This window comes from Oxyura jamaicensis, chromosome 12, assembly GCF_011077185.1.
Source record: "Oxyura jamaicensis isolate SHBP4307 breed ruddy duck chromosome 12, BPBGC_Ojam_1.0, whole genome shotgun sequence".
NCBI classification, from domain to species: Eukaryota; Metazoa; Chordata; class Aves; order Anseriformes; family Anatidae; genus Oxyura; species Oxyura jamaicensis.
In genome coordinates, this window is record NC_048904.1 from 21,764,874 (window position 1) to 21,788,586 (window position 23,713).

General features: G+C 39.5%; 2 protein-coding genes across 13 annotated transcripts in view; one reads left to right on the top strand and one right to left on the bottom strand.

Moving 5' to 3' along the window:
• The window catches only part of TRH (thyrotropin releasing hormone), a 42,103-nt gene extending 23,333 nt beyond the window's left edge, over positions 1-18,770 (top strand). The window contains exons 2-8 of one of the 8 annotated variants that reach the window (XM_035338034.1): positions 2,570-2,661; positions 3,159-3,259; positions 3,943-4,053; positions 13,512-13,589; positions 14,809-14,842; positions 15,871-16,088; positions 17,328-18,770. In XM_035338034.1, coding sequence (XP_035193925.1) covers positions 15,893-16,088; positions 17,328-17,914 — 783 coding nt within the window. In that variant the 5' untranslated portion in view covers positions 2,570-2,661; positions 3,159-3,259; positions 3,943-4,053; ... (1 more) ...; positions 14,809-14,842; positions 15,871-15,892 and the 3' untranslated portion in view covers positions 17,915-18,770. Of the gene's footprint in view, positions 1-2,526; positions 2,662-3,158; positions 3,260-3,942; positions 4,054-13,375; positions 13,590-14,249; positions 14,843-15,867; positions 16,089-17,327 lie in introns of those variants that run through there. The other 7 variants (XM_035338029.1, XM_035338035.1, XM_035338032.1 and 4 more) reach the window with 7 other exon arrangements.
• The window catches only part of TMCC1 (transmembrane and coiled-coil domain family 1), a 145,789-nt gene extending 124,752 nt beyond the window's left edge, over positions 1-21,037 (bottom strand). For 4 of the 5 annotated variants that reach the window (XM_035338013.1, XM_035338028.1, XM_035338011.1 and 1 more), the window contains exons 1-3: positions 20,904-21,037; positions 6,431-6,555; positions 3,950-4,007 (exon numbers count right to left, since the gene is read on the bottom strand). The gene's annotated coding sequence lies outside the window, so the exon portion shown is untranslated. Of the gene's footprint in view, positions 1-3,949; positions 4,008-6,430; positions 6,556-15,933; positions 16,062-20,903 lie in introns of those variants that run through there. The other variant, XM_035338014.1, reaches the window with a different exon arrangement.
• Positions 21,038-23,713: the final 2,676 nt, after the last annotated feature.

Sequence of the window (23,713 nt, forward strand, 5' to 3'; positions counted from 1 at the left end):
TTTGAGCACCTGAAATCTTTTGCTTTAAGACTGCCTTCTACTTTACCCTTCATTATACTGTGGTAGACTCCCAAACTGATGACACTTTTTTTCCCCCAGAAGCTTTACCACAGTTGAACAGAACTCTGACACAGTGGTAAGGATACATCCCCATACTAGAGGATCTTATGTTCACTTCTGTATTTATTTATTTATTTATTTATTGGCATTACATTTCATTCCCTGACAAAAACACAGTAACAAACGTAAAATATTGTCAAGCAAAATGTATTCTCTCAGAAGCCTGGCCTAACTACTTTGTCCAGGAGCAGAGCTAGATTGTTTCCTTATGTGTTCTTAATAAACAGCAAGTATGTTTCCTCTAAGTAGTAGGACTATTTTAAACAACCAGGCCACACAGGTGAGATGGTCATATTCTCATGACTTGTTTTTAAAAGCAACAGTGCTGAGATCTGCAAAAGTAGCTGCGTAATTACTGTGATGCACACTGAAACCAAGATCAAGGCTGACCTGTCTGGTGATTATCTCTCCATCTCTCCTTCACAGTTCAAGAGGAAGATGATAAAAGCAAGTCCTCAGGGGGTAAACCAGTCTCAGTTCGGTCCCTTTCAGCTTGATGGAGTACAGGCAAGCCGATCACTAGGCCTGCAACCATTACAGCAACTGGAAAATAGAGAATTACTCTCACAAGGTAGAGGCAGCAAACAGGGAAATGCCAAGTTTCTGTTCACATGCTCTTCCTAAGGCTTTCAGATGAGCACCTGGAAGCTGGGCTGTCAAGTCATTGTTTGTAAAAGCAGTAAATTCTGCCAGGTATTGTGCTCTGCAACAGATAAGTTTTCTATGCGAGTCCGTTCATGCTTGTTGCTGCTGAAATTCCAGAGGACCCAAACCATCTGGCAAACAGATGGCATCAGAAGCAAACTGATCACTGCAACTGATCACAGTTCTAAACTGTTTAGTGATGTTTCTCAATTCCCCATTACAGACTGGTCAGTGCTATGTACATTCAAGTAAAGAAAATTGCTACGTGCCTTCTTTCTTCCTATGAAAGTATGCGTTTATGGATTACTTTGTTCAGCATCTTGCTCCATACAGAATTGAAAGTCATCTTAATGAAGATGGAGTTACTGTTTTTCAATAAAAGCATAAGTAGTTGTAAAAGGTCAATAAGATTTACTCTGGTATAAGTTTAGACATAATTTGTTATTCAAATGACAAAAAGATGCTGTGACTATGAAGTTGAGTTAATGATCAATGGCACCACCTGTTTAACAGGTAGTCCTTGGCATTTCCATAATTTCCCCATGCAATAAGACTTGACCTTCGCTTACTCAACATGAGCATGGGAGGCTCAGAAATAATCACAGATTATTGCTGAGATCTTTCATATGGTATTTTAAAAACAGTCTCGCAGCTTCTTGTTTCTGATGAGCCATTTCCTCTCAGAATGCCAAAAGGTTGTTGTATTTTTCAATAATAACTACAAAAAATGTAAAGGTATTAAAGTCTTAACTCTGCATCTTCCATTATGGCCTATGAATCACACAATTACTGAAATGAAGGTCTAAAAATGATTCAAAATATATTCAAAAGAATACAAAATATTTCTTATATTTTCTAGTTGCAGATCTATCAGCATTTTCTATGGAAGATATAGATCACCTAAGAGCAAATTTAACTAAAGAATTGCTTTTATTAACGATCTTTTACTCATCCCTTTCAACTCATTCCAAACCCTGCACTGTTTTGTGCAGGTTGATAACCACTGATGTGATTCAGCCATCTCTACACCAAAGGATATGAAGACCATCATCAGACATTCCAAGAATGCATTTCTAGAATTCCATCATACCAGGTTTTAGGGGCCAACAGAGAACATTTCAAATCTGATGGGAACTATAGACAAAGAAGGAAATGAGTACTAGTATCTGAAGAAGGAGAAAACTGTTAAAGTCATCACTGGACTGTAGAAAGAATCTTGAGAAATCACTCATCTAGCAGGATCTTACATCATTGTTCCTGGGCCAAGAAAAGTGCTCACATCACAGTCACACCAAAGCTTCATGTGAGTCCACTCAAACACAATTTCTCTATTTACTGTTTTCTTGACTTAAACTTGCATATCAGGCCCACTGGTCTTGGTGAATTCTACTTGCTTTTCAAAGAATAACTATGAACAGTGCTTTTGACTTGTTTTGTCTCCATGTGAGAGTTTCAAAGCATGTCATAAACGTCAGAGTCCACATCTTGTATCACTACCTCTTGTTTGTGGACAGGAAGCACAAAATTCAGATATTTAAGGGCCTATGCTATTTCAGTTAGTATCTAAGAAAAGTCTGACTGATTTTAACTATAGTTGGATTTCTGCCTTGATGCATCACTAAGAGTCACAGAACAATTCAATAGGAGATACAGAAATAGAGTACAGCTGTCCCAATTCCCAGACTCCATTCTAACCAGATGACCATGTAGCCTCCCAGCTTGGTACTTACAAAAATCACCAACTGCTGTAATTTGCATCTGCAAGCCATTCTTTAACTAATCTTAAATATATCTTTGTTCATAGCCAGGCTCAGCCCACAAGGCCCAGGAGAGGATTGACAGAAGAGTTGAGAAGCATGTAAGCTTTGTGTCTCACAGCCCTCTCAGCAGAAGCAGGTATGAAATGCTTCCAATAATTTTTACTCTAGTGTTCTGGGTTCACTCACTCAGCTTCCCTTGGGATGTATAGTGTGCCAGCTGGAATTATGTGAATAGGAAGCTATAAGGAGATCACAGATTCCTGAAGGCCAGCGCTATTCCTGGTCTTAGCATAAACCTCACTGGTTATGTTTGTGTCTTTATTGTCCCATAAAGCATGATACCCATTATTTGGCCTATAGAACAGCTTTAATTATAATCTCTGTCCCCAAATGGCAGCTAAATACCCACTGATTCTCACTTCATGCTGTTTGTTCGCAAACAAATCCATTAAGCACCTGTGTAGAAGTCTACTGCCATTACAAAGACTATGGAAGTTATTATAAAGATGCAAATTACATAAAGGTCTGTCATTTCATAGTTAGTAGTACAATATGAAAACCACATAACTTGAACAACTGATTGTGGGGATCTTTTTTTTTTTTTTTTTCATTTCCCTCCCCCCCCCCCCCAAGTATCTTTGTTGTGCATCAAGGTTCATCTAGATGACTAGGAATGATGGGCTTGGGAACAATTCTAAACTGAGTACTCAGTGAACTCCCCTCACATTAGCCAGGTAATTCACTCAACCCTCCAAAGAGGGGACTTGAGGACCTATTGTGCTCTACAAAATCCTTAAGTACACATTTGGAAAATGAGCATCTCAGCACTGCATTACATATCCAGTGGTTTCTGTGGTTAGCCAAGTACAGTGCAGACATGCCTGCCTGATTTCTGGCCACTAACCCATACCCCTTATATAGTGAAGGTCTGAATTTTAAGTAACAGCTTCCATTCTCACTGGTGATAGATACAACTGATAAGCTAAAAAGCCCCTAATTATCTTTGTTCATAGGCTTTAAGGACATGGGGTGGGGCTAATGGACAATAACAGAAACTGTGGACTGTATCACTATTTGCAAAGGTCCTCTCACAAAAGATCCATGCTGGAACTGGAGAGCAAAAACTCCAGTGGCCTTCCTCCTGCTGGTAATACCAAGCAACCAGTTTTCTTATATTCTTGTCCTTACAAATGGGAATAACTCCTTGCCGGATTTTATAGAACTACCATCCTTCTTTCTTCCAAATCCTTTAGAAACACTGCAGCAAAACTTACAAACCAACTGTACCTAGCTCTTGTTATCTGGATGACTACCAAAACCCTTGAAATAACATATTTATACTAAATTATTTCATACACTTATAACACATCATTGTCACTGTCTTAGGATGTACATTCTCACTTTTACTTCTGTATAGTACTTACCATAATGGGATTCTGATCTTCACTGTTGCTGCACCATAGACTCTTAACAACCAGTAACCTAAAAGATAAAATGACCAGTCTTACTGCAGGAAGAGTAACACAAGGTATGCAAATTTAAGCCTTCAGAAAATGAGACGGCCAATTAACTTAGTAACTATTAAGAGCAATAAAGACAAGTCAGGAGCAGGTCATCCGTAACAAACACACACATAGTAACTAACATATGCATACAGGCAAACAGAAACAAGGACAGGAAGGGAGCAATACTTGAACAAACTGTTATCTAATTCAGCAACCTCAGCTGATATGACTGGCACCTGTAATTAACTTCGTTAATAACACCAAATATGTGTTCAGAATTCCTCTCTACATCTGATTCCGAGCTGCAGCTCCCTTAAGAATAGCTGCTTTTTGGGTACTGTATATAGGTAGGTAGAAACAGATCTGGCTTCTCGATGGGGTCATGTCACCTGCACCATTTCTCTTTCTTATCAGACCAATGTGGTCAACGTGAAACCAAACCACATTCACTCTGTATCCTTAAAGCAAGGCTTGAGGTTGCTTTGCTGAATATACCACTGAATAGCTTGCTGCCTTTTACAGCAAAAGAAAGCAATAACAATAAATAAAATTATTTATTTTTAAAGCAGCTATAGAAACTTAAGCATTTCAAAAAGGAAGAGCTTCTACCATCAGCTACAAGGGCCAGTTCTGGACCTTTTCATTCTACTTTTACTCAGTCTTATTCATGCTCCCACTGTGGTCTCTGCTCTCTACCTACTGGGTATGCATTAGGTACACCAAACCATCAGGAGCTTCTGAGCCTTGTGTCTTTGACATTTGAACAAGCAGGGACTGTCAGGTGAGATTTTTAAATGTGCTGTGTTGATAATTCCCAATGAACTTGACAGAAGAACTAGGTGCAAGCTGACGACTGGAAACCTTAACATCCTAACTAGCATTTTCAAATACTTTGTGCAAAACACTGAATCTCTTATTGCCTCTTCTCTTGCACTCAAATTTACTCCTTTCACATCCAGTTATGCTTTCTCCACCATAATTAGGATGTGTCAGCAGGAAGTGTAAAAGGCACACCATAGAAGAAACAAGCATGTTTCTACTTGAATTGCCATGGGAAGCAGTGACTTATTTACAAACCTGCAACTGACTTTACAAGTTACTTGACAGTGTCAATCAGGCTTGCTTCTTAAAAGGAAGGTGCATGTCCACCATTTCTGTCATACCAAACCAAATATCCCTCAATCTCTTGTTTCTGTATCATTAATTTCTCCCCAGCTTAAAAGCAAAATTTTGGTAAGGTATAACAAACTGCTAAAGTTTGTTTTGTCCAATGACTAATTCCCTGCTTGGAACAAAGCAGGGGATCTTTTGATTGCTGCTATTAGCAGCTGTGGGAAAACAACAGGCTGTGAAGCTGTTGGTTTCGATGCCTGGTGGCATAGGGTCTTGTTTCATTAAGTGACATTATTTGGTTTGAAAGATCTTGGACTGTCCCTGGAGCAAAAGACAATACACATCTGAAGATGGCCACTTTCCTTCCATATACAATGGTTCTCTCTCAATTAGAAAACTACAGAAATGACCCTGCATAAACATTACTGAGATAATTACAAACTAATTACAACAGTACAGTGAATCCATTGAGATCTTTAATTCCAAATTGCCATTATCCCAGAAGGAATAAACTGTGAGCTAGACTGACTCTTAAGTATACAATTAAGCCTGTCAAGTTCTGACTCCATAATATGCTGTTTAGTATTGAAAAGTCTATCAGTAAGCCAGTATGCGGGATTAATAAAATAACGCTTTGGTTTTGATTCCTCATGAAACTACAAAACAATTTAGCTGATACAAGCAACATGCTATTTATACTCCTTTTAGCAAAAGTTTTAATGCTACACAGGATATCCCCCCTCCCTTCTAATATAATAGCCTTCCCTAGCCTTTACAGATTTCAACTAGTAAGGCGAGCTGTGTGCATTCCACGTGGAATTTACTCAGTAATTCTATTAAGAGCATCCCTGCACAGAAACTAATGTCCTCATCTCATTCAATACTTGTCCTATTCGTTATTTAAAATAGAATACCTAATCTCTCCCTATATTAAGTTTCCTCAAAAGATTTTGTATTTGTTTCAAGGAATTCATGAGACTAAGATTCAACACTTCTGTGTCTGCAAAACTACAAAACTTTTGGGCTTACAGTTACAGCAGAATGTTTTGCCATTTCTGTAATTTTTTGAAAGGAGAATCAATTGAAAGTGCCAGAGCCTTCAAAACAGGCCCTTTACTTTTATTCCTCACCATTTTCAGGGCACATTTCAAGTGATACTCAGCATTATCCAGCAGAGCTTATAATGATTTCACCAGATTTTCTAGGACAATTCAGTTGACTGTCTTTAACTAGCAGCTACCTTAAAAACGGCCCTGGATCTCATATCAAAAACAAGATTTTCCCCACCTCCAGTGCTTGTAGTAAGCAGCAGCAGCAGCAGCGCCTATTCTGGGGCTCAATACTGGAAGAAATAAAGTCCATGGTAGAGGAGATGGCTTCATTTCCACTCCTAGATTTTATCTTCCCAAGTACTGAAACGAATGGAAAAAGCATCATTAATCTTCATTATTTCTGGGTTTTGATGAAACTACAATAAAACCAACTGGGATGTGACATGCTCTGCTACTGACTATAGTGAAGCTCATACAATTGTGTACGTCTGCAACAACAGGGCACTCTTACACCCTGGTGGCTGTGACTACGCTGGGCTGCATTTCTAAAACCTAGTTCACGTCATTAAATCCACTGAAAAATATCTAGACCCATTTATTAAGCAAACAAATTTTGAGAACTAAGTAGCTACAACTTGTTTGGAAACCTGCTCCCAGAAATAATTAATATTCAATACAAGATTTGTAGGTTTGGTATAATACCTTTTATTATAGTGACTACTATCATTGGAAAAAGCTGACCATTTGGGGGATCATAAGTCCTTTTCCAGTCCTAAAAAGTGAGATAAACTTTTAGATACAAATGCATTTCTTCAGCTCTAAGAAAGGTCTGTATTCCTGAAAGTTTGCCTGCCTTGTACAAGTACACCTTTGCTTTAATAATAGGAACTAAAATAACATCATTTTGGCTATACCCACTCTGGCATCTCTGGCATTCTCATGTTACACAAAACAAGATGAAGAGAAGCCAAGAATTAAATGTGTCAAAGAAAATACAGTGCATCCTCCTGCGGGGCAAACTATTCACATATTCTGTTGCATGAAAAACTGCATTTTAAAAAGGATCACATCAGAAGAGAAATGTCCACTGTTAATGATACGCATCCCCTTCATTTTCTCCCTGGTTAGTTCAAGGAACTAATGTGATCTAGATCACTAGAGTGATCTAAATAAGCTGCACATTTTCCTGAGAAAACAAAAAAGCTCATTTGCCCCTCACTTCTGTTAGCAATCAAGTCATTCTTAATTTACAACACTTAACAATAGGAGGATGGACAGAACAGCCTGGAGTTGCAGGCATGCAAGAAGTACAATTCAGAAAATAACCCAGAGGATACAGTTTAAAGAGATAGGAAGTTAGAAACTACAGTCCCAATGACCACGTGTACTTAATAAAAATTAATGGAGTGCTTTAAATAGCCAGTGGAAGTATTTCTCTCAGCTTGTATACAGATGTCTTGCAGGCAATATTTTAAATAAGAATGATGTGTGACTTATTATGTATAAAAAAACCTCTGTTTTATTAAGGGAATGCTAAGTGATTGGAACAAGTGAATAGATTCTGGTCTCTTTTTCTGCCGCTACCACTATAGCTGTGTGACCTAGGACAAGCCACTTAAACATTTAGCACCTCTCAATGAAACTGGTAACAAATGCACTGGTAGTTGGTACCTTAATTTCACACAACATCTTTTTATCTTGTAGTTCAATAAAAGAACAGTTTCCATAGCAACTTCGACATTTCAGGATCTCTAAAGGGATGACTGTACTAAACAAGACTAACATACTTCATTTCTGACTGTCCAAAGGAAGATGCAAAAATGTCCCAAATATACATTTTGCAAAAATCTGCCATGGAGAATCTCTGCTTAACTTCAGACTGTCGTAGCTGACCAGTAGCCCAAAACATGAGTATTTATATTATTTAGAATACACATCAGACTTGGATTAGCAGCAGATTTTCTCATTACTTGCCTTCAATATCTTCTTAGGGATCAATGGACTGCCATGTGCCCATTGCTAGATCTAACTGCTAGGAACACTGACATTGAGTTGGGCAAGTACTCAACACAGGTAGAGGACCAATGCTCCTACACACACATGGGGAGTGGGTTGGGCCAGCAATCCAACCAACAAGGAAGTTGGAGAGAGGAGGGACAAAAACCTCAAATCTCACAACTAGGATGTCAGGATCTGCTTTGGCTTTGAAGGAGTTTCTGTCTCTTGGTTTCTCCATTTGGAAGCCCTTTCAGAAGTTGGTGTCTCCTTGGGTATTTTTATAAAATAAGGAAATTCATCAGTAGAGTTGATGGAGAACCTCAAGGGACTTAAAAGACCTGTGATAAAAGACAGCAGTAGAACAAGGGGGTTGAGGATTGCAGTGGTGCTGAAATGCTATATTTAAGTATGTAGTACTTTTACATCTTTGCACAATTCTAGAAACCAGACATGGGAGCAAAACCCTATGCTCACACACTCTGGGCAAGTCTGGGGTGTCAGTGGGCTTGTGACAGACAGCAAAATACAGCTTAGAGTACCGCTCTGGATTATAAGAAAAGGAACTCTCCCTCATACCCATGAATTCAACTCACAGTGTCATGAGTAACGATGCACTGAGTGGGATGAAAGGCCATTAACACTTATGAAATAAACCTCCAGAAATCTTTTAAATAGAAAAAGTCACCTGCAGGGAAAATAAAACAAAACTGAAAAATCTTGGCCAAACAACAACAACAACAAAGCAACAAACACTAAGAAACAAGGAACATATCAGAAAGAGATTTCTGGCTGTGAAATAGGGAAAAGGCTTTTTTCATGAAACAAAAGATCCTTTGAAGTGCCTTTAAACAATGCATTATTCCTTTAAACAATGCATTAAAGCTCTACTAAATTCATTATGCTTTCTAGATCAATCCAAATGTAAGTCAAATCAGTCCAAAACTGTCTGGAAGTCCTGGCCATTGTACTGTGGATATAATTTTGAACCTACTGAGAAGCTTTGCATGGAAATGTAGTTAGAACACCGGGTTTAATCCCTGTGTTCTCTAAATGGAGTCCTCAGCTCAAAAAGTGTCAAGAAAAATATTTTAATGAAAACTGACTGACTTTATGGGATTCCCTAAATAATTTTTGACAGTTTCCATCAGTGGAGAAATGAACTTCTTTTTATGAAATTACAGTTAGCAAATGGATATACAGACTTGTACTCTTCTTCAAATTTCACTTTGCATAATTCAACTGAGCCTGACTTTTGGATCTGAAACACTCAGAAAGCCTTCCCTTTGAGTTGTCTCCTGGGGGAAAGGAATCCCTAGACAGTGCAGGAAATACTGTAGGATTACTGTCCTAGCATCGGATTGTACTCCTGTTCATTCTGGCACAGAGGGTATTCTTAAGAGAAAGGAATTCCTTGACCCTGCCTGCTAGGATGAGAGATTTGCATGCTTTTTTATGCCACGTAGAACACCTGGGGGGGACGGATGGACAAAAAACAACAACAACAACAAAACACCCTTCTTTGGAGATGTCCTGCTCATTTATGAATCTGAAATCAAATAATCAAGTTGCTACTGTAGCCAGACACACAGGTCTACAAAACTCTTTCTATTCACTTCAATTTTCTCTTCGTAATACTGCTGTTTCTAAGCACACTTATGAAAACTACATTGCAGTCTCAGAATGTAGCTGTTCATTGTTGGGCAGTTTCTGCTTTCAGAGTCTTGGGCCAGAAAGGATCATTATGTAAATCTAATCTCACCAGGTTTCACCTAGATACTTTCAATCAGATCTAAAATTTTTTCGTTGGACTGAAGTATTTCTGTTCTCAGAGTGCAGAGCTTTGTGCTGGGGAAATACTGATCTCAGTCCTGCTGTAAGGCATTTGTTTCTGAGATGCCCCGATGATCCTGGCCCACAGAGCAGAAGCTCTGTTCTCTGCCACCAAGATTCTTGCATTCTCAGAGGAAAACAAAACCGTCCCTAAATGGAAACAGTCTTAGTAAAACATTTGACCTACCAAAAGAAAAATAATTTAATTTCTAAATCTCCAAGCAATACCGACGCTACATATGGAAAATTACTTCCCTGTCTAATTACCATCATAGCAAGGAATCTGAATTCAATTTGTTTAACCTCAGTTTCCACGTACTAGTTCTTCTTCTGCTTTTACTAGCATAAAGGCAGAAATCTCCCCACTGTTACACTCTCCATATACAGGGACATAAATGCAGTAACCAAGTCACCTTATATCTCTCTGATAAATTGTGAATGCTAAATTGAACTGGATGATCGCTGGACAACATTTTAACCACAGTGACACTACCTTTGTCTGGGATGGGAGTATTATTTTGTCAACTGTTAGTACAGAGGTTATGGGATGGAAGATATTGCCTGTCTTGCAAATCTATGCCTCTGCTTGTGACTTAGAAGGCTGCAGCTGACAGTTTAAAAAAATCCCATGTGCAATACTCGTTGGGGATGTACTACAGAAACAAGTTTCTGTCAGAAAATGCCTCTTCAAAACTGAAATGCTTTGTAAATAAATCTTGCCTGCAAAAAAAAAAAAAAAAAAATCAACTTAGTTTTGAGAGCAGCTTTCAAGCATGGATGTTAAAGATGCAATGCCCACAGTGTAAGAGGATTAAGGGGACTGCTCAAATCCATTGACACTAGAGCTTCCTGACTGCTCCCAGATGCCTGATGGACTGTGCAGGTAAAAGAACATCCCATTGGGATTAAGGCATTGGCCCAAGACTCAAGGTAAAATTCCATTGGAACATAATCGGTACAAACCCCACCTTTTGCTCCAAGGGCAAGATAAATTTTTGGCCTTCCTTCTTCATATATATATTAGTATGTGTGAACCTAGCTATTCGTGCAAACTATTTTTTAAAAAGTCTTGACAAACAAGCCAATTTACATCACACACTTACTGCCTTGGAGAAGAGACAGCAAGAATAAACTCTTATGTGACAGATGCTACTCACAATGCTTAATTCGTTCTGAATCTTTTATGTTAAAAAGCATAGAGAAAATGTGATTAAGTGAAGAAAAAACTGTAACAAAGTGAGATTAATAAACTATTCAGAATTACTGAAGCCTTAGAACACATGATGAAAACATCTGTGTTGTAATTTATTTATTTATTTTTTAATTTAGAAGGCATGCTTGGCTTAACAGCTTATCAAGAAAGCCTTGTAGGGAGCTAGCAACAGAATTCTTAACAACTTTACTGTTCTGTTTCACTTTTTGAAAGACATGTTTAAAAATGCAGTTCTCATTCCATCTCTGCCCACTTTAATTTGTAGCCCAGTAAATTAATTTGTTAAACTCAGGTATGGTATCATAAGAGACCATAAGGAGTTATTACACCCAGGAAATGCCAGGCAGCGAGTGCAAAGTGAATGTCACTCCTTATGAGGCTCACAGTGACTGATGCAATAGCAGCTCCCAAATCTATGGCATTAGTATTTGATTATGGTAGAAATATTGTAATGGAGAACAAGACCGGTCAGCTTGTCCAGAGAAATTCAGGGGACACTGTTTGGTTTTCGATGGGTGGACAGTCTTACAAAGAAAATAACCTAGGGTTAGGTGGCAGACTGGGCAGTGACTCCATCCCATTCATGAGACCATGCACATGCATGTCTAATTGCTGCATGTGCATTAAGAAAATCAGTAAAAGGTCTCTGTGAGGAACAGCTCCTGCTTTACCTAAGCTTGAGCTACATATGCAAGCATTCTATGCTGTCCAGATTAATTTCAGACTGGAGGGAAAAGTGCATGCTAAGAATTATTTCCAACTCAGACTTTGTAAGGATTTTCACACTGGAGATATCTGTCAAGTGAAGATTTAATAAATTGCACTCTTCCAAAGTGCAACTATTAGCAATCCTATCATTTCTTGGTAGCCAAGAAATTCAGTATGTCAACTACCATACCACAAGTGAAATCTGACTCATTCACTCAGTGCTAAGATGAAATACATTCATATGGGAGGCTATTTTTAATATCAGATTCTTAGCTTTTCCTTGAATTAATATTACCATATGGCTTTGTATATATGTAAGTGTTACAGCTATTTAAACTTCTGTTTTTTCCATCTATCTTTTTTTCAAGAGCCATGCTTCAAAGGGCAAGAGGATTTTTTAAAACTCAATTCAATATATGAATCATTACAAATCAGAGAGAGAGAAATTCTAAGGCTAGCCACAGTAAAATTAAAGGAAAAAATTGGCTGATTTCAGTGGACCCTGGATTAGCCATTTTGTTAGGACAAATTGGGGACTATGAGAGAGAGAGCTACTGGTTTGTTAAACATGCAATTCTGGTATTAGTGAAGATACTTAAAGCACTCTCCATTATTCTTTAGATTCCTTGAAAGCCCTAGTGCACTGATTAAAACTAAAACCACATAGGAACTGTCTTCACAGGAATCTTTGTTTTGGATTAGGGACTATTAGTTGTCCATTGTTTACTGGTCAGCTGGAGTAATTTGTGGACTGATCTTTGAATCCGATTGCCTTGTGGATCTTTAGCCCAGATGTGTGCTAAGGAAAGCAGTATCAACATGTTCTTAGATTGGCAAGGAGAACATCCTCATTAAAGCCACGGATGTGTTCTACACATATAGTGCATGATGTCTAAAGCTCCCATAGAACTCCAAACAAGTAAAATAGATTCCATTTTCAATATAGATGTTAGAAATACAGTTAAAATGCCGTGAGCCCCAGTCTCTAACCCTTCAGCAAATCTGGAACAAGTACACTGACATCCATGACTATTCTCAAATTGTATCAGGGTAATTAGTATCAAAAGGCACATCTATATACAATTTCTGATACACTCTTCCTGAGATATTAGGACAAAATTCAAGAGATGATATTCTCACAGCAGAAGGCAAAGGTAATAGCTGCATTCCACTAAAGTCTCTCCAAGAAAGTCAGCTTTTATTTCGCAAAGAACTGAAAACAAGGCTCTTCTTGTGTATTTTCTGGTCCATCACATAAAGTTGATTGGTGTAGGGGAAAAAGCTCCGCAAGATGACCATTTTCTGTTAAATTTAGATGGGTAGTAAGTCACTCTGATAACAAAACAACTAACTTCATCCCTTTTTAATTTTATGGAGCATTTCCATTATCTGTTCAGATGTAAAATGGTGCCTTTCTTCACCTATGCCCAGTATTTGTTGCCCAAAACATAGCTGAAATGGTGCAAGAGCTACAAATCCTGGACAACAGAAAGGAAAGAGAGATTTGGAGATTTTTACCCCTTTGTTATGCATCAGAGAAGATGCCCTGCATGAATTTGCTCCACAGGCCAGCAAGAGTTAACTTAAAATTAACTGGAGTAGCAGCAGAGGCAATCTTACAGGCCACGTGGAGGCCGCATTACCTGTTAAGTATAACGGATCCACTTTTAAGTGCAGTGCTTTTAAGAGTATTGCCAAAATGCCTTGTGTCTCAGGCTGTGGCACAGCACCCTAGAAAGGTACTAAAATGCCAGTGACCTACCTACCAAAGGTGTTCTCAAGGTGAGTGGTTGTTAGGTTTTGTCATTACTTACTGGTGAAGACAAATAACTCAGACACTTTGATGGCAGTGATGAGGACATACAAAGGTGGTTTTGTGTTTGTGACAATGGGAAGAAGAAAAACGTTGACTTCTCTTGGTTGAAACTTTCCATGTAGTAAGTGAGCTGAAGCCTGCATTGCTTCAATACTGTAAGCAATCCTTACTTCAGTTTTAGTCCTAAACATTGTCATTGCTAAGGTTACCAAAGAATCACTAGCCCTTTATCTGTACCTCCTGCATCATCTGTTTTTAGTAGTACTGCATGGAAGAACATCTTAGATAGACAGGTTAGAGAAGGAGCCTTATTTCCAGTTACAATAGCATAATGCTTTTTGAAGCATAAAGCAGCAACATGTTTTAATATCTAACACTATGTACCTGTATTCTAGTATACTGTTTATGGATAATCTATGCCAAGCAAATATGGAATTCTAAGACAGAAGCTGTTCAGTGTTATTCAGAAAGAGAACCCATTGTATAAACTTATTTAAACGTAATCCATTACATTTTTAATTTTTCTTCCTTAGCTTGATAAATTACCTCTCTCTTTGCATTTACTCCACAGTATTTGCTTAACAGAAGATACACAAGCTTCTTTTTATTAAGAAAAAAAAAAAAACACACACACACAAAAAAAAAACCACCTCCTTTTCTCTCTGCTGGTTTACATAAAATTCAACACAATCTCTTTGGAGAATGGAAGAAACAGCAGGTTTTAGGAGTCCAGTAAGGATATAAGGAAGTCAGCAAATAACTATCACAGTTTTAAAGTGCATTCAAAATGCAGATCTCTGACATCAATTTTAAAATAATAATAATATAAAAAACAACAACAGCAACAACAACACATCACCTACATTACCTCACAGCTATTTGCATAAAGGGTCCAGAGGCAGTACAGTATAAGTACAGCGATACAAGCCATCCAAAGAGAACTTAGCAACAGTTCTATTGGATACTGCATGTGTCTGTAGCAGAAAAAGGGCAACTTCGAAGCTCAGATGTGTTCAATCCTTTAAAGCTGTTTGCAATCTCTTGCCAGATGCATCTAGCAAAAATCTGAAACTACAAACCAGGTAAGTTATCAAATCATTTCCTTTTTAGCTGATTCTAACTTTCCTTCTAAAGATTGCTCTAAGCCAAATAGCCTATGTGATATGCTTAGGGCTGTTATCCAAGGACTTTATCAGAGGTGATAGAAACCTGCCAATACGATAATATACTCATCTATTTTAAAAAATGCATAGAACTTGTTAACATTGTGTATTTCTTTTATGTTCTGAGGATGTAACTAAGCTAAATGATTGCTATAGTAATATTAAACATATATTCCATTCTATTGAAGGAAATCTGCTTACTGGAAAATAAATCAGTGGCAAGTGCTTTAGGAATTCCAGTGTTAGCTGGTAGAAATAGAAAAACACTTGCTATCTAGGCAAGTGGTAATAGAGGATACAATTATTATTGTCTCTGCAAAAGATGTTAGATGCTTTCACAATGCAAGAAACCTCCCTAACTAACACAGCATAGCTATCTTCTTATATGGGCAAATACAAAAACACACAAGTACCTTAAATATATAGAAATAGATATTTAAAGTCTGGCTGTTAAAGTTGGACTTTAACTGAAGGTGGAATGGAAGTGTTGTAAACCACATTATTTTAAAATAAAGCGTTGGCAAAATAAATTGCCTGTTGGAGATTGTTAGTGCAGGTTTACATGTGTGTACCTCATGTAGGGCAACAGTTAATACAGGGTTCAATAGGGAAATTATTTTTGCCTCTTGGCAAAAGGCAGAGCAAAATCACTGGTTTTCCAAATGATCTGTATATCATGAAGTTGTTTTGAAGGTGTTTGAAATGCTCATATTTATACTGCCAGAAAAAAAATGAATGAGTACTTGGTCTCAGTTATGAAGAATTTACAGATTCTCTGAAGAATATAAAATAAACTGAGAGGTCTGTAACAGAAATCAGGAGGGACCTTCATATGAGACTTCAATCCCTACAGCAATGCCTCATTTCTTTTTCAGTGTCTGGCAATATGGCTATTATTGCTAGAATTATTTTGCTCCATCCCCCTGTTGTTCTCTCTCCCATGGAAGTTGCAGGAACCCCTGTCTCACAATGCTGTCTATCCAGCTGCCACTGCTACTCCTCTGCCTGACCTTGTCCGGTGTTTGCCTCAATGGGGGGCAGCCCCTTCCAGAAGCAAGTGAGAACATGGGAAGAAGTCCCCTGGATGACATCCTGCAGAGATCTGAAAGCCTTATCCTTCAGTCTGTCCTCAAGAAAGCTGAAAAGAAACAAGAGATGAATAAAGGTATATGTAATACTGGGTACATCCCTCTGGTGATGCTGGTGTATTTCTTGGCTGAGATTATTAGATCCAATGTATTTACTTCCCAGATTCTGATGTATATATTTATTACTCCAACTAAGGTAAAGGGAAGGATAGACCATCTGCTGTAATATACTGATGCAGTTCTCTAAAGGAGCTTTCTTCTCTACTATCTCCTAGCTTAGGCAATGCCACACCATCACTGAGTAAGATGCTGCATAAAAAAAGGTAGAAGCCTGTCACAGAACATCTGCCTGTCTGGCAAGTACTTTCCTAGGGAAGCTCCAAGAGGACGTATGGGAGGACATTCTGCAGTTTTGGACCCTGTATTTAATGCTAATTGCAGGTGGGAGTGTTCCCATTCACCTTTTACCTAAACCTTCTGGCTTCTACATCCCAACACAGGTGGGCTTTGCCATGCGTGGCTGGGAATGTAGAGGCTGTCCTAGTGCCATTCCCCTCCTGACAATTCGCAGATGCTCTGCTCCCACCCATCACAGCCGTGGAAGCAGATCACACTTGGAGACTATAGCAGCACATAGGGGCTGGCCACCAACAAAAAGCACAGAGCGGGCAGAGAAACTGGCCCTAAGGACCCCATAGAAAAGGAATTCCTCCCTCCTCACATGAATGCTGAGAGCTGGCCACATCAATCTAAGACATGAAATACTAAGCAGAGCTTAAGAATAAGTAAGAGATACTAATAGAGTTATGGCTGTTGGAAATACTGAGCTGGCATTCAAATGTCCATGCTCCTGCTTCTGCCTGTGTTTCAGCTCTGCCCTTTCTCTATCTCATGCTGTATCCAGCTCCTCCCTGCTCCCAGTCACTGCAGCTGATTTCTTCTGTCTACCCAGCATCTTTTATTCACTGTGCTACACCTTTACCTGAATCTGACTTGCTTCTGGGAAGTCTAAATCAACCAACACATTACACTTTGTCACTGCATGTCTTCCCACTTGGTTTGCACCTAGTTCCTAATATATCAATCTACCCTTGGAAAAAACAAACAAACAAACAAACAAACAAACAAAAAAACCTGCCAGAATTGTTTTGACAGAGGCCATCTAGAGTAATCAAATTCAAAACAACACAGTTACCAGTGCAAATAAACGGGTATAATGAGAAACAGGTTATGATCTGCACTGTAGAACTCCACAAATTCACATTTCTTTAGAGAGGATTATGGGGGTTCATTAACATTATTCTTCCCTTGGACAGAATTAAATGCCCCTCTGCCAGAATGGCTTTCCAAAAGACAACACCCTGGAAAAAGATACATAAGCGACCTGGAAAAGAGACAGCATCCTGGAAAAAGAGATGCCAAGGAAGAAGCATCTTATGGAGACATTCAGAAGAGGCAGCATCCAGGCAAAAGGGAGGTAGAAGACAACCTTGCCAGCTATCTGGAGCTGAAAAAGCGACAGCATCCTGGCAGAAGGTCACCGTGGGACCAGTATGCTGACATCTCTAGTGCACAGCTAACTTACTTGAATGGGTTATCCAAAAGACAGCATCCAGGAAGAGGGTATCTGATGCATAAACATCAGCATCCTAGCAAGAGAGGCTGGAATGATGAGCTAGACCTAAGCAACCATGACGGGGAGAAACGCCAGCACCCTGGAAAAAGGCACTGGCATACTGACAACCCAGATTATGCAGATCCCTGTGACCTTCAGGAGTCCTCCATCTGTAACAAAGGCAGCCTGTGGGTTGATTTACCAGAAAATTTCAGCAAAGACCGGGTAGAAGAAAAACGTCAGCACCCAGGAAGGAGATCAACACGGGCGAGTGAAACAGAGGAATGAGAAAATAATTGTGTATTTGGTGAAGTAAATTGCCAGAACACTAAAAAATTCTGTTCACTCCCTTTTGGCTTCCTGCTGCTGACCTCTGCACTACCTTCCAGCGAGTGAGTGTCCCCATTTAAGCTAACGGCTTTGTCACACACTTAAAGTAATGGAACAGAAGCAGTAAGTTGAATGGCCCAGGCAAGTACTGAGAGTCTTCAACTCCCCCATTTTGTGAAGTTAAGGGTGCTCTGTTCCTTATGGTCCTAGATCCCAGAATAATCCTATGCGCTGTCCTAAACAGAAGAATAGAAGAATAATTGCATGGCTTCCTCTCATGTCAGTGAAATCAGTACATGAACTGGGAGAAAAAAGACTAACATGCAAATTATTTCAAAATGAAATTGAGTAGGTTTTCAATTCTAAATGATACATTAATGAGACCTTGTGCACTACAATCTATCTAGACATTAACACTGAACAGAGATAGGGACTGTTCCAAGTGCAAAAGATTAGATGACTGGCTTCATAGTTTGACTTGGAACTGCACCAAAAAATCATTTCATCTAGGAGGCTGCATAATGCAAAGGGTTAATGCATCCCAGAGCAACTCATCCCAAGCTGTGAACTTTGCTGTGTACACCCCAAACTAGAACTCCCACCCTGCTGTGTCCATATTTCAGTCACTCCCCTTGAAATCACGCCTTCTCCTTAGACGTTTAAAATTGAAACCATTTTTCTTTCTGATATCTATCTTTTTTTCTGATACAGATTTCTGATTTTTCCCCTCTCAAAGGAATGCTTTCCCCTTCTGTGGTCAGACTCCCAAAAGTATTTACCTGATATGAATGGTTCAATAAACATCAATAGTAAACTCTGGGTGTCCTTACTGGTGGTGCAAAACATACTGTAATAGAGTGAAAAACTTAAAACCAACCCAAGCTAAACAAAAATAAATGAACACCCAGGGATATTTTTCAGTGGAGAGTTTTTGCACGCTGGTCAGCCCATGTTTATATCTAAAACTGGTTTGCTACTGAAGTGGAAGGGTGATTTTCATAGATATATTCCCTTTTTAAATCTTCTACCTGTATGATACACAAGTACAAAGATCTGGGCTAAACCCTATCACCTAGCTCATTGGGAACTTCTATTGCTTGAGAATGATCTTGGCAAGCAAAACGTGGTTCAAGTTTGAGGCAGACTCATTTTAAACAAAGGAAGAAAGGTTGACTGATCTACCTGCTCAAACCTCCATAATCTGGTGCAACATATAGCAAGACAGGCAGACATGCAAGTCACTGAAGAAGAAAAAATTAATTTCACCACTCTTATGCTGTATGCTTGCTGGATGGCTTTGCTGTAGCTAAGCTCTACTGGATGTGATTGATTACTATGTTTGCACACGCACACATAGAAACACATAGAATTGTATAAACAATTTATACAAAATTAAAGTACTTCTGCATGGGCTTGCACTGTTCATACCATGGGCTGCAAACACAGAAATCTTTTGTGTGTTTTATTCAAGGTTTCTACTGTCAGAGAAAGATGCCATTATGTAAGGTACATACTTCATTCACAGCACTAGCCGATTTCCTGTTTACAGCTAAACACAAGATTTACTGATTCTTGCAGTTAATGCACATTCACAGAGTGCAGAGAGTTGGTCACATCATTTCTTGTACACTCAAAGAGGTTAGAGCATGTCAATATTTCACTAGAATGTTTATTTTTTTTTTAACAAATGCATATGTTTTCCATTCACATTCACCTTTCTCAATACCATTAAAACATGTTATGTACCTTAAGTGTTCTTTCTAAAAACGGTTGTTTCCCCACTCTCTGCCTCAGAGCACATCCTTTGTTATAGAAGTTAATTCCTCCATATGACTTAATTACCCTAAGGAAGAATAATTAACGATCTCAGCCAGTTTGACGAAAGATAGATGTTCCCAGGTTGATCAACACTCAACTTTGTCTGTTAAACAATTTCTAACTTCGGAGACAATGTACTGTTCAATGCTGGCAGACCTCTTCTATTGACAGGGGTTTTCTAATTAAAAAGTGCTGAACAAATCCTCAGAGGAGGTAGTCAGTAACATTCCGTACACTCCAAATTCCTTCAGCAAGTTTTCTCTATACAGTGCTTTCTAAAATGCTCAAGTTTCATTTCAGAAGTGAAAAAAAAAAAGAAAAAAAAAAAAAAAGATTTCTCTAAAGATTACCATTTCATATACCATTTCCTGCAATGAATCAATGCTTCTTAAAGATCAGTAGTACTACACAAGACTAACAACACTTGCTATAAAATGTCCAGAATAAGGAAAAAAAAAAATAAAAAGAAAAGAAAAAATTACCAAGTGGATAAATACGGGCAACAGCAAAAACACAACACAGTTCCTGCAAGACAAGGATGCTGCTGGAACTGCTACAAGAAAGCCAGGGTTGGAGCAGGGAGAGAAGCACAACTGCCCAGGTCGAAGTAGTTAATGTACAGCAAAAACAGCTGGTTCACCATGTTCAGTTACTGCTAATTTTCAGAATAACTTTATTATCAATAAATCAACCACTTAGTAAAAAGGAAGGTATGTGCCATCCTCTCCATGTGGCCAGTGAGAGCTAGCACAACTGATTTTATGTAAGTCTAATTTTTTTTATCAGCTGTATTTTAGGTTCTGTGTGCTTGAGTATTTACAGAGCTGTCAAGCTCATCCAGGGTCTAGGCCTATAGCTTTTCACTTTGACAAACCAGAAAAGGACCAGCTTCTGCACTGTAATGCTTTGCTTCTTTGAATGGCAAATACAGCACAATCCCTTAGCAACACGAACTACACAGATATGTACTACTTATTTATAAAATAAGAATTTGCTAACTGCTCATCTCATATAACCTTATTTTTATTTTATACCTTCCCTTCACTGTCACCTTTTATTAGAATTTAACATCTATGCAAATATCTATGTGTTACCAGCTTTGTTTAGGCACATGTGTAAATGTACTTACACATTCTGATTCTGCCTCCAAGTGGCAAAGCCCCCTGAGCACACTGCCTGTCTGTGAGCCCTTGGGGAACAACAGCAAGTAACAGACTTGGTCCAAAGATCACAAGAGTCAGTGGAGAAATATCCCTCGTTTTCCTCTAATCTGGATATAGACAACAAAAAATCAAAGCTGTGCACTGGCCCTAATCTGGCATCACAGGCATGCAAATTCTTATTTCCAGATCTAATTGGGATTACAACAATGCTGCATAGATGAGTTCTTTGTTTATTCCACACCAATTTCACATTTCTGGTGTATTACCAGTTATTAAGACATAAAGGAATTTGACTCCTAAACAACACCTTACACAAGTGTCTTCAAAATGAGGTTTGTTTTCAAAGATAGGGGAAAGGTGAAGGGAAGAAGCTGTATAATTAACATTTCCTGCAATTTTCACCTCCTCTCACCACTACTGCTCTGTGCCCCCTCCCACACACTTACCAGCCTTGATCTCTTTGCTAAACCACTCTAATTAGCATGTGCTGAGTCCTCCCAAGGGACATATGGCTTCAACAAACCCCTTTATTGTTACTTTTCATGACTCTCAGTTGGAGAAAGTTTATAAACATCACCAGCACAGCTGAAGTAGAGTCACTGCATGCCTGGTAACACACTCAGTTAACATTAAATGTCCAACTGCAATTTTAAAGTATCTGTCAGGACACCACTATAAATAAAAACTGTGATCAAAAACAGTCAAGTGGAAGGGAAGCACAGAAGGAGGGGTGAGTCTAGTCTGAACAGAGACATGACAGAAGAGATGCAAGGGGGACAATCTTTGTTTTTAGGAAATCGATGTTCAGGCTACGTTCACTGGACTGCAGAAGTCCCACTTCCCTCCCAATGTGAACAATGTGAAGCCCACTCCTACAGGGTAACGAGGAAGGATTTGAGCTGAGCACAGAGACCTTTGGTAAAAACAACTGGGAAAATTCCTTGAGAACACCAAGTTATCTGCTGGCCTTGAGATTACTTTTAGAGCTGTGTGAAGATATTTGTATTTTGTTTTCCTTGATGAAACCACTGCAGCTTAAAAGCCCTAAGAAGGAAACAAAGAAAGGGATATTTGTCAATTATCTGCCAACTTGCTTTGTCTGCCTACACGAGATGAAGGCTGGGGGGGGGGGGTAAATGAGAAACAAAATCTTATTAGATCACAGATTACATTGGCATGCTAGAGCGTGATGTAGGTCCCTGACAGAGGGGGGCATCAGATACTAATCTAATGGATTGATCCTAGCCAGAAGGTAAGGACAGCTCTAGAGTTCCTTTCAGCCACTGTGGTTTGAACTGGCAGCTAGAGATCCAGAAAAGCGAGCAGCATCGCAGACACCCTGTCAGGGAAGCATTCAGTGACTCAGGGGACGCCCTCCTCCTTCATTCACAGCCCATGAAACTGTGCATTCTCATGTTCACAGGAACTGGGAAGAGGGAAAATCTGGAAAACACAGAAATACTCTTGCAAAATGTGATGGAGGTAAACCAGGATCTAATTTGCCATATCAGAGGAAGTTAGTTTATTGCCATCTGCTGTCTGTAATGGATATGCTACCCAGATGCAACTGAGTATGATTCAGTATAGACACTTTAATAGCTGACAGAAATATGGAAAATGTCAGATAATGAATAGAAAAAAAAAGGGGGGGGGGGGGGAAAGTGACCTGCTTTGAAAAGGATGCCTGAAATACAATTGTTGCTTTAACTAATTTTCACAGAGAAGCATAGGTTTCCAGCATCAGTTCCCTCTCGCTTCTGAAACTGGTACCGATCTATGGGGTGCCTGCATAAGCTACTGTAAAGAGAGAGAAGGAAAAAGAAAAGCCAAGACGAATGAAAAACAATCAGACATTATGAAAAGTTCTCAGAGCCAAAGCAGTCAGGACAAAAAGCAAACACACCATTAGAACAAGCAGGTTGTGATGAAGTTGCAAACTACAGCCCTGCAAAAGAACCACAAATCATTCTCTGCCAAGCAGCCTCCTCCTTCTGTGAAACAAGGGGGTGGATAGAGGGTATTCTGCTTATTGATTTTAGACATGCTGCTAGGATGGGAATTGGCTGTTGCACAAGCAACCTTGTAGGGGAAAAAGAAGACATGAGATGCAATCAAATATGGGTCTGCTTGAAATCTGAAATGAATCCTGAGCACAGCCTAGGCACGATGGTGTGTACAGATCCTATAGTTACAACATTAAATAAAATGTGAACATGTAAGAATTTTGAATCTTTCCTCTTTATAATTCAACTACTATATTTAAAAGTGGTGACATTCCACTACACCCAGGACCAATATGCCAGGTTCTTCTGCTGTAAGGGCACAGATGAATTTGTGTAGATTGCTGTCATGCTAGCACTGAAGCAGTTAATAGGCAAATCAGACAAATAGGATTCAAAAAGTTGTCAGCTGCAGCTCTTACAAATCATGCTGTCAGTTTTGACTGATGAGTCTGCAAACACAGGAAAACCATCGTTTCGGCATGGAAATGTAGCTTCTTCTATCTTCCCTATGCAGACTAAGTAAACAACTTTAAACACGAGGGGGCGCTGCCGGACGCGTTCTGCCCAGCGCCAGGCGGCCCCGGCCCGGTCCGGCCCGCTCCGCGGACAGCGCTGCCACCGCCATCGTCGCCAGCCCCTCGCCACAGCCCCGGGGCGCCCCGCCCCGTGCAGGGGGCGGCCGCCGCCCCCATCGACAGCTCGGCGGTCGGCAGCGCGGCCTCCGCCGGGCCTCGCCCCCCGCCCGGCCGCGGCCACCTCCCTCGTCCCCGCCC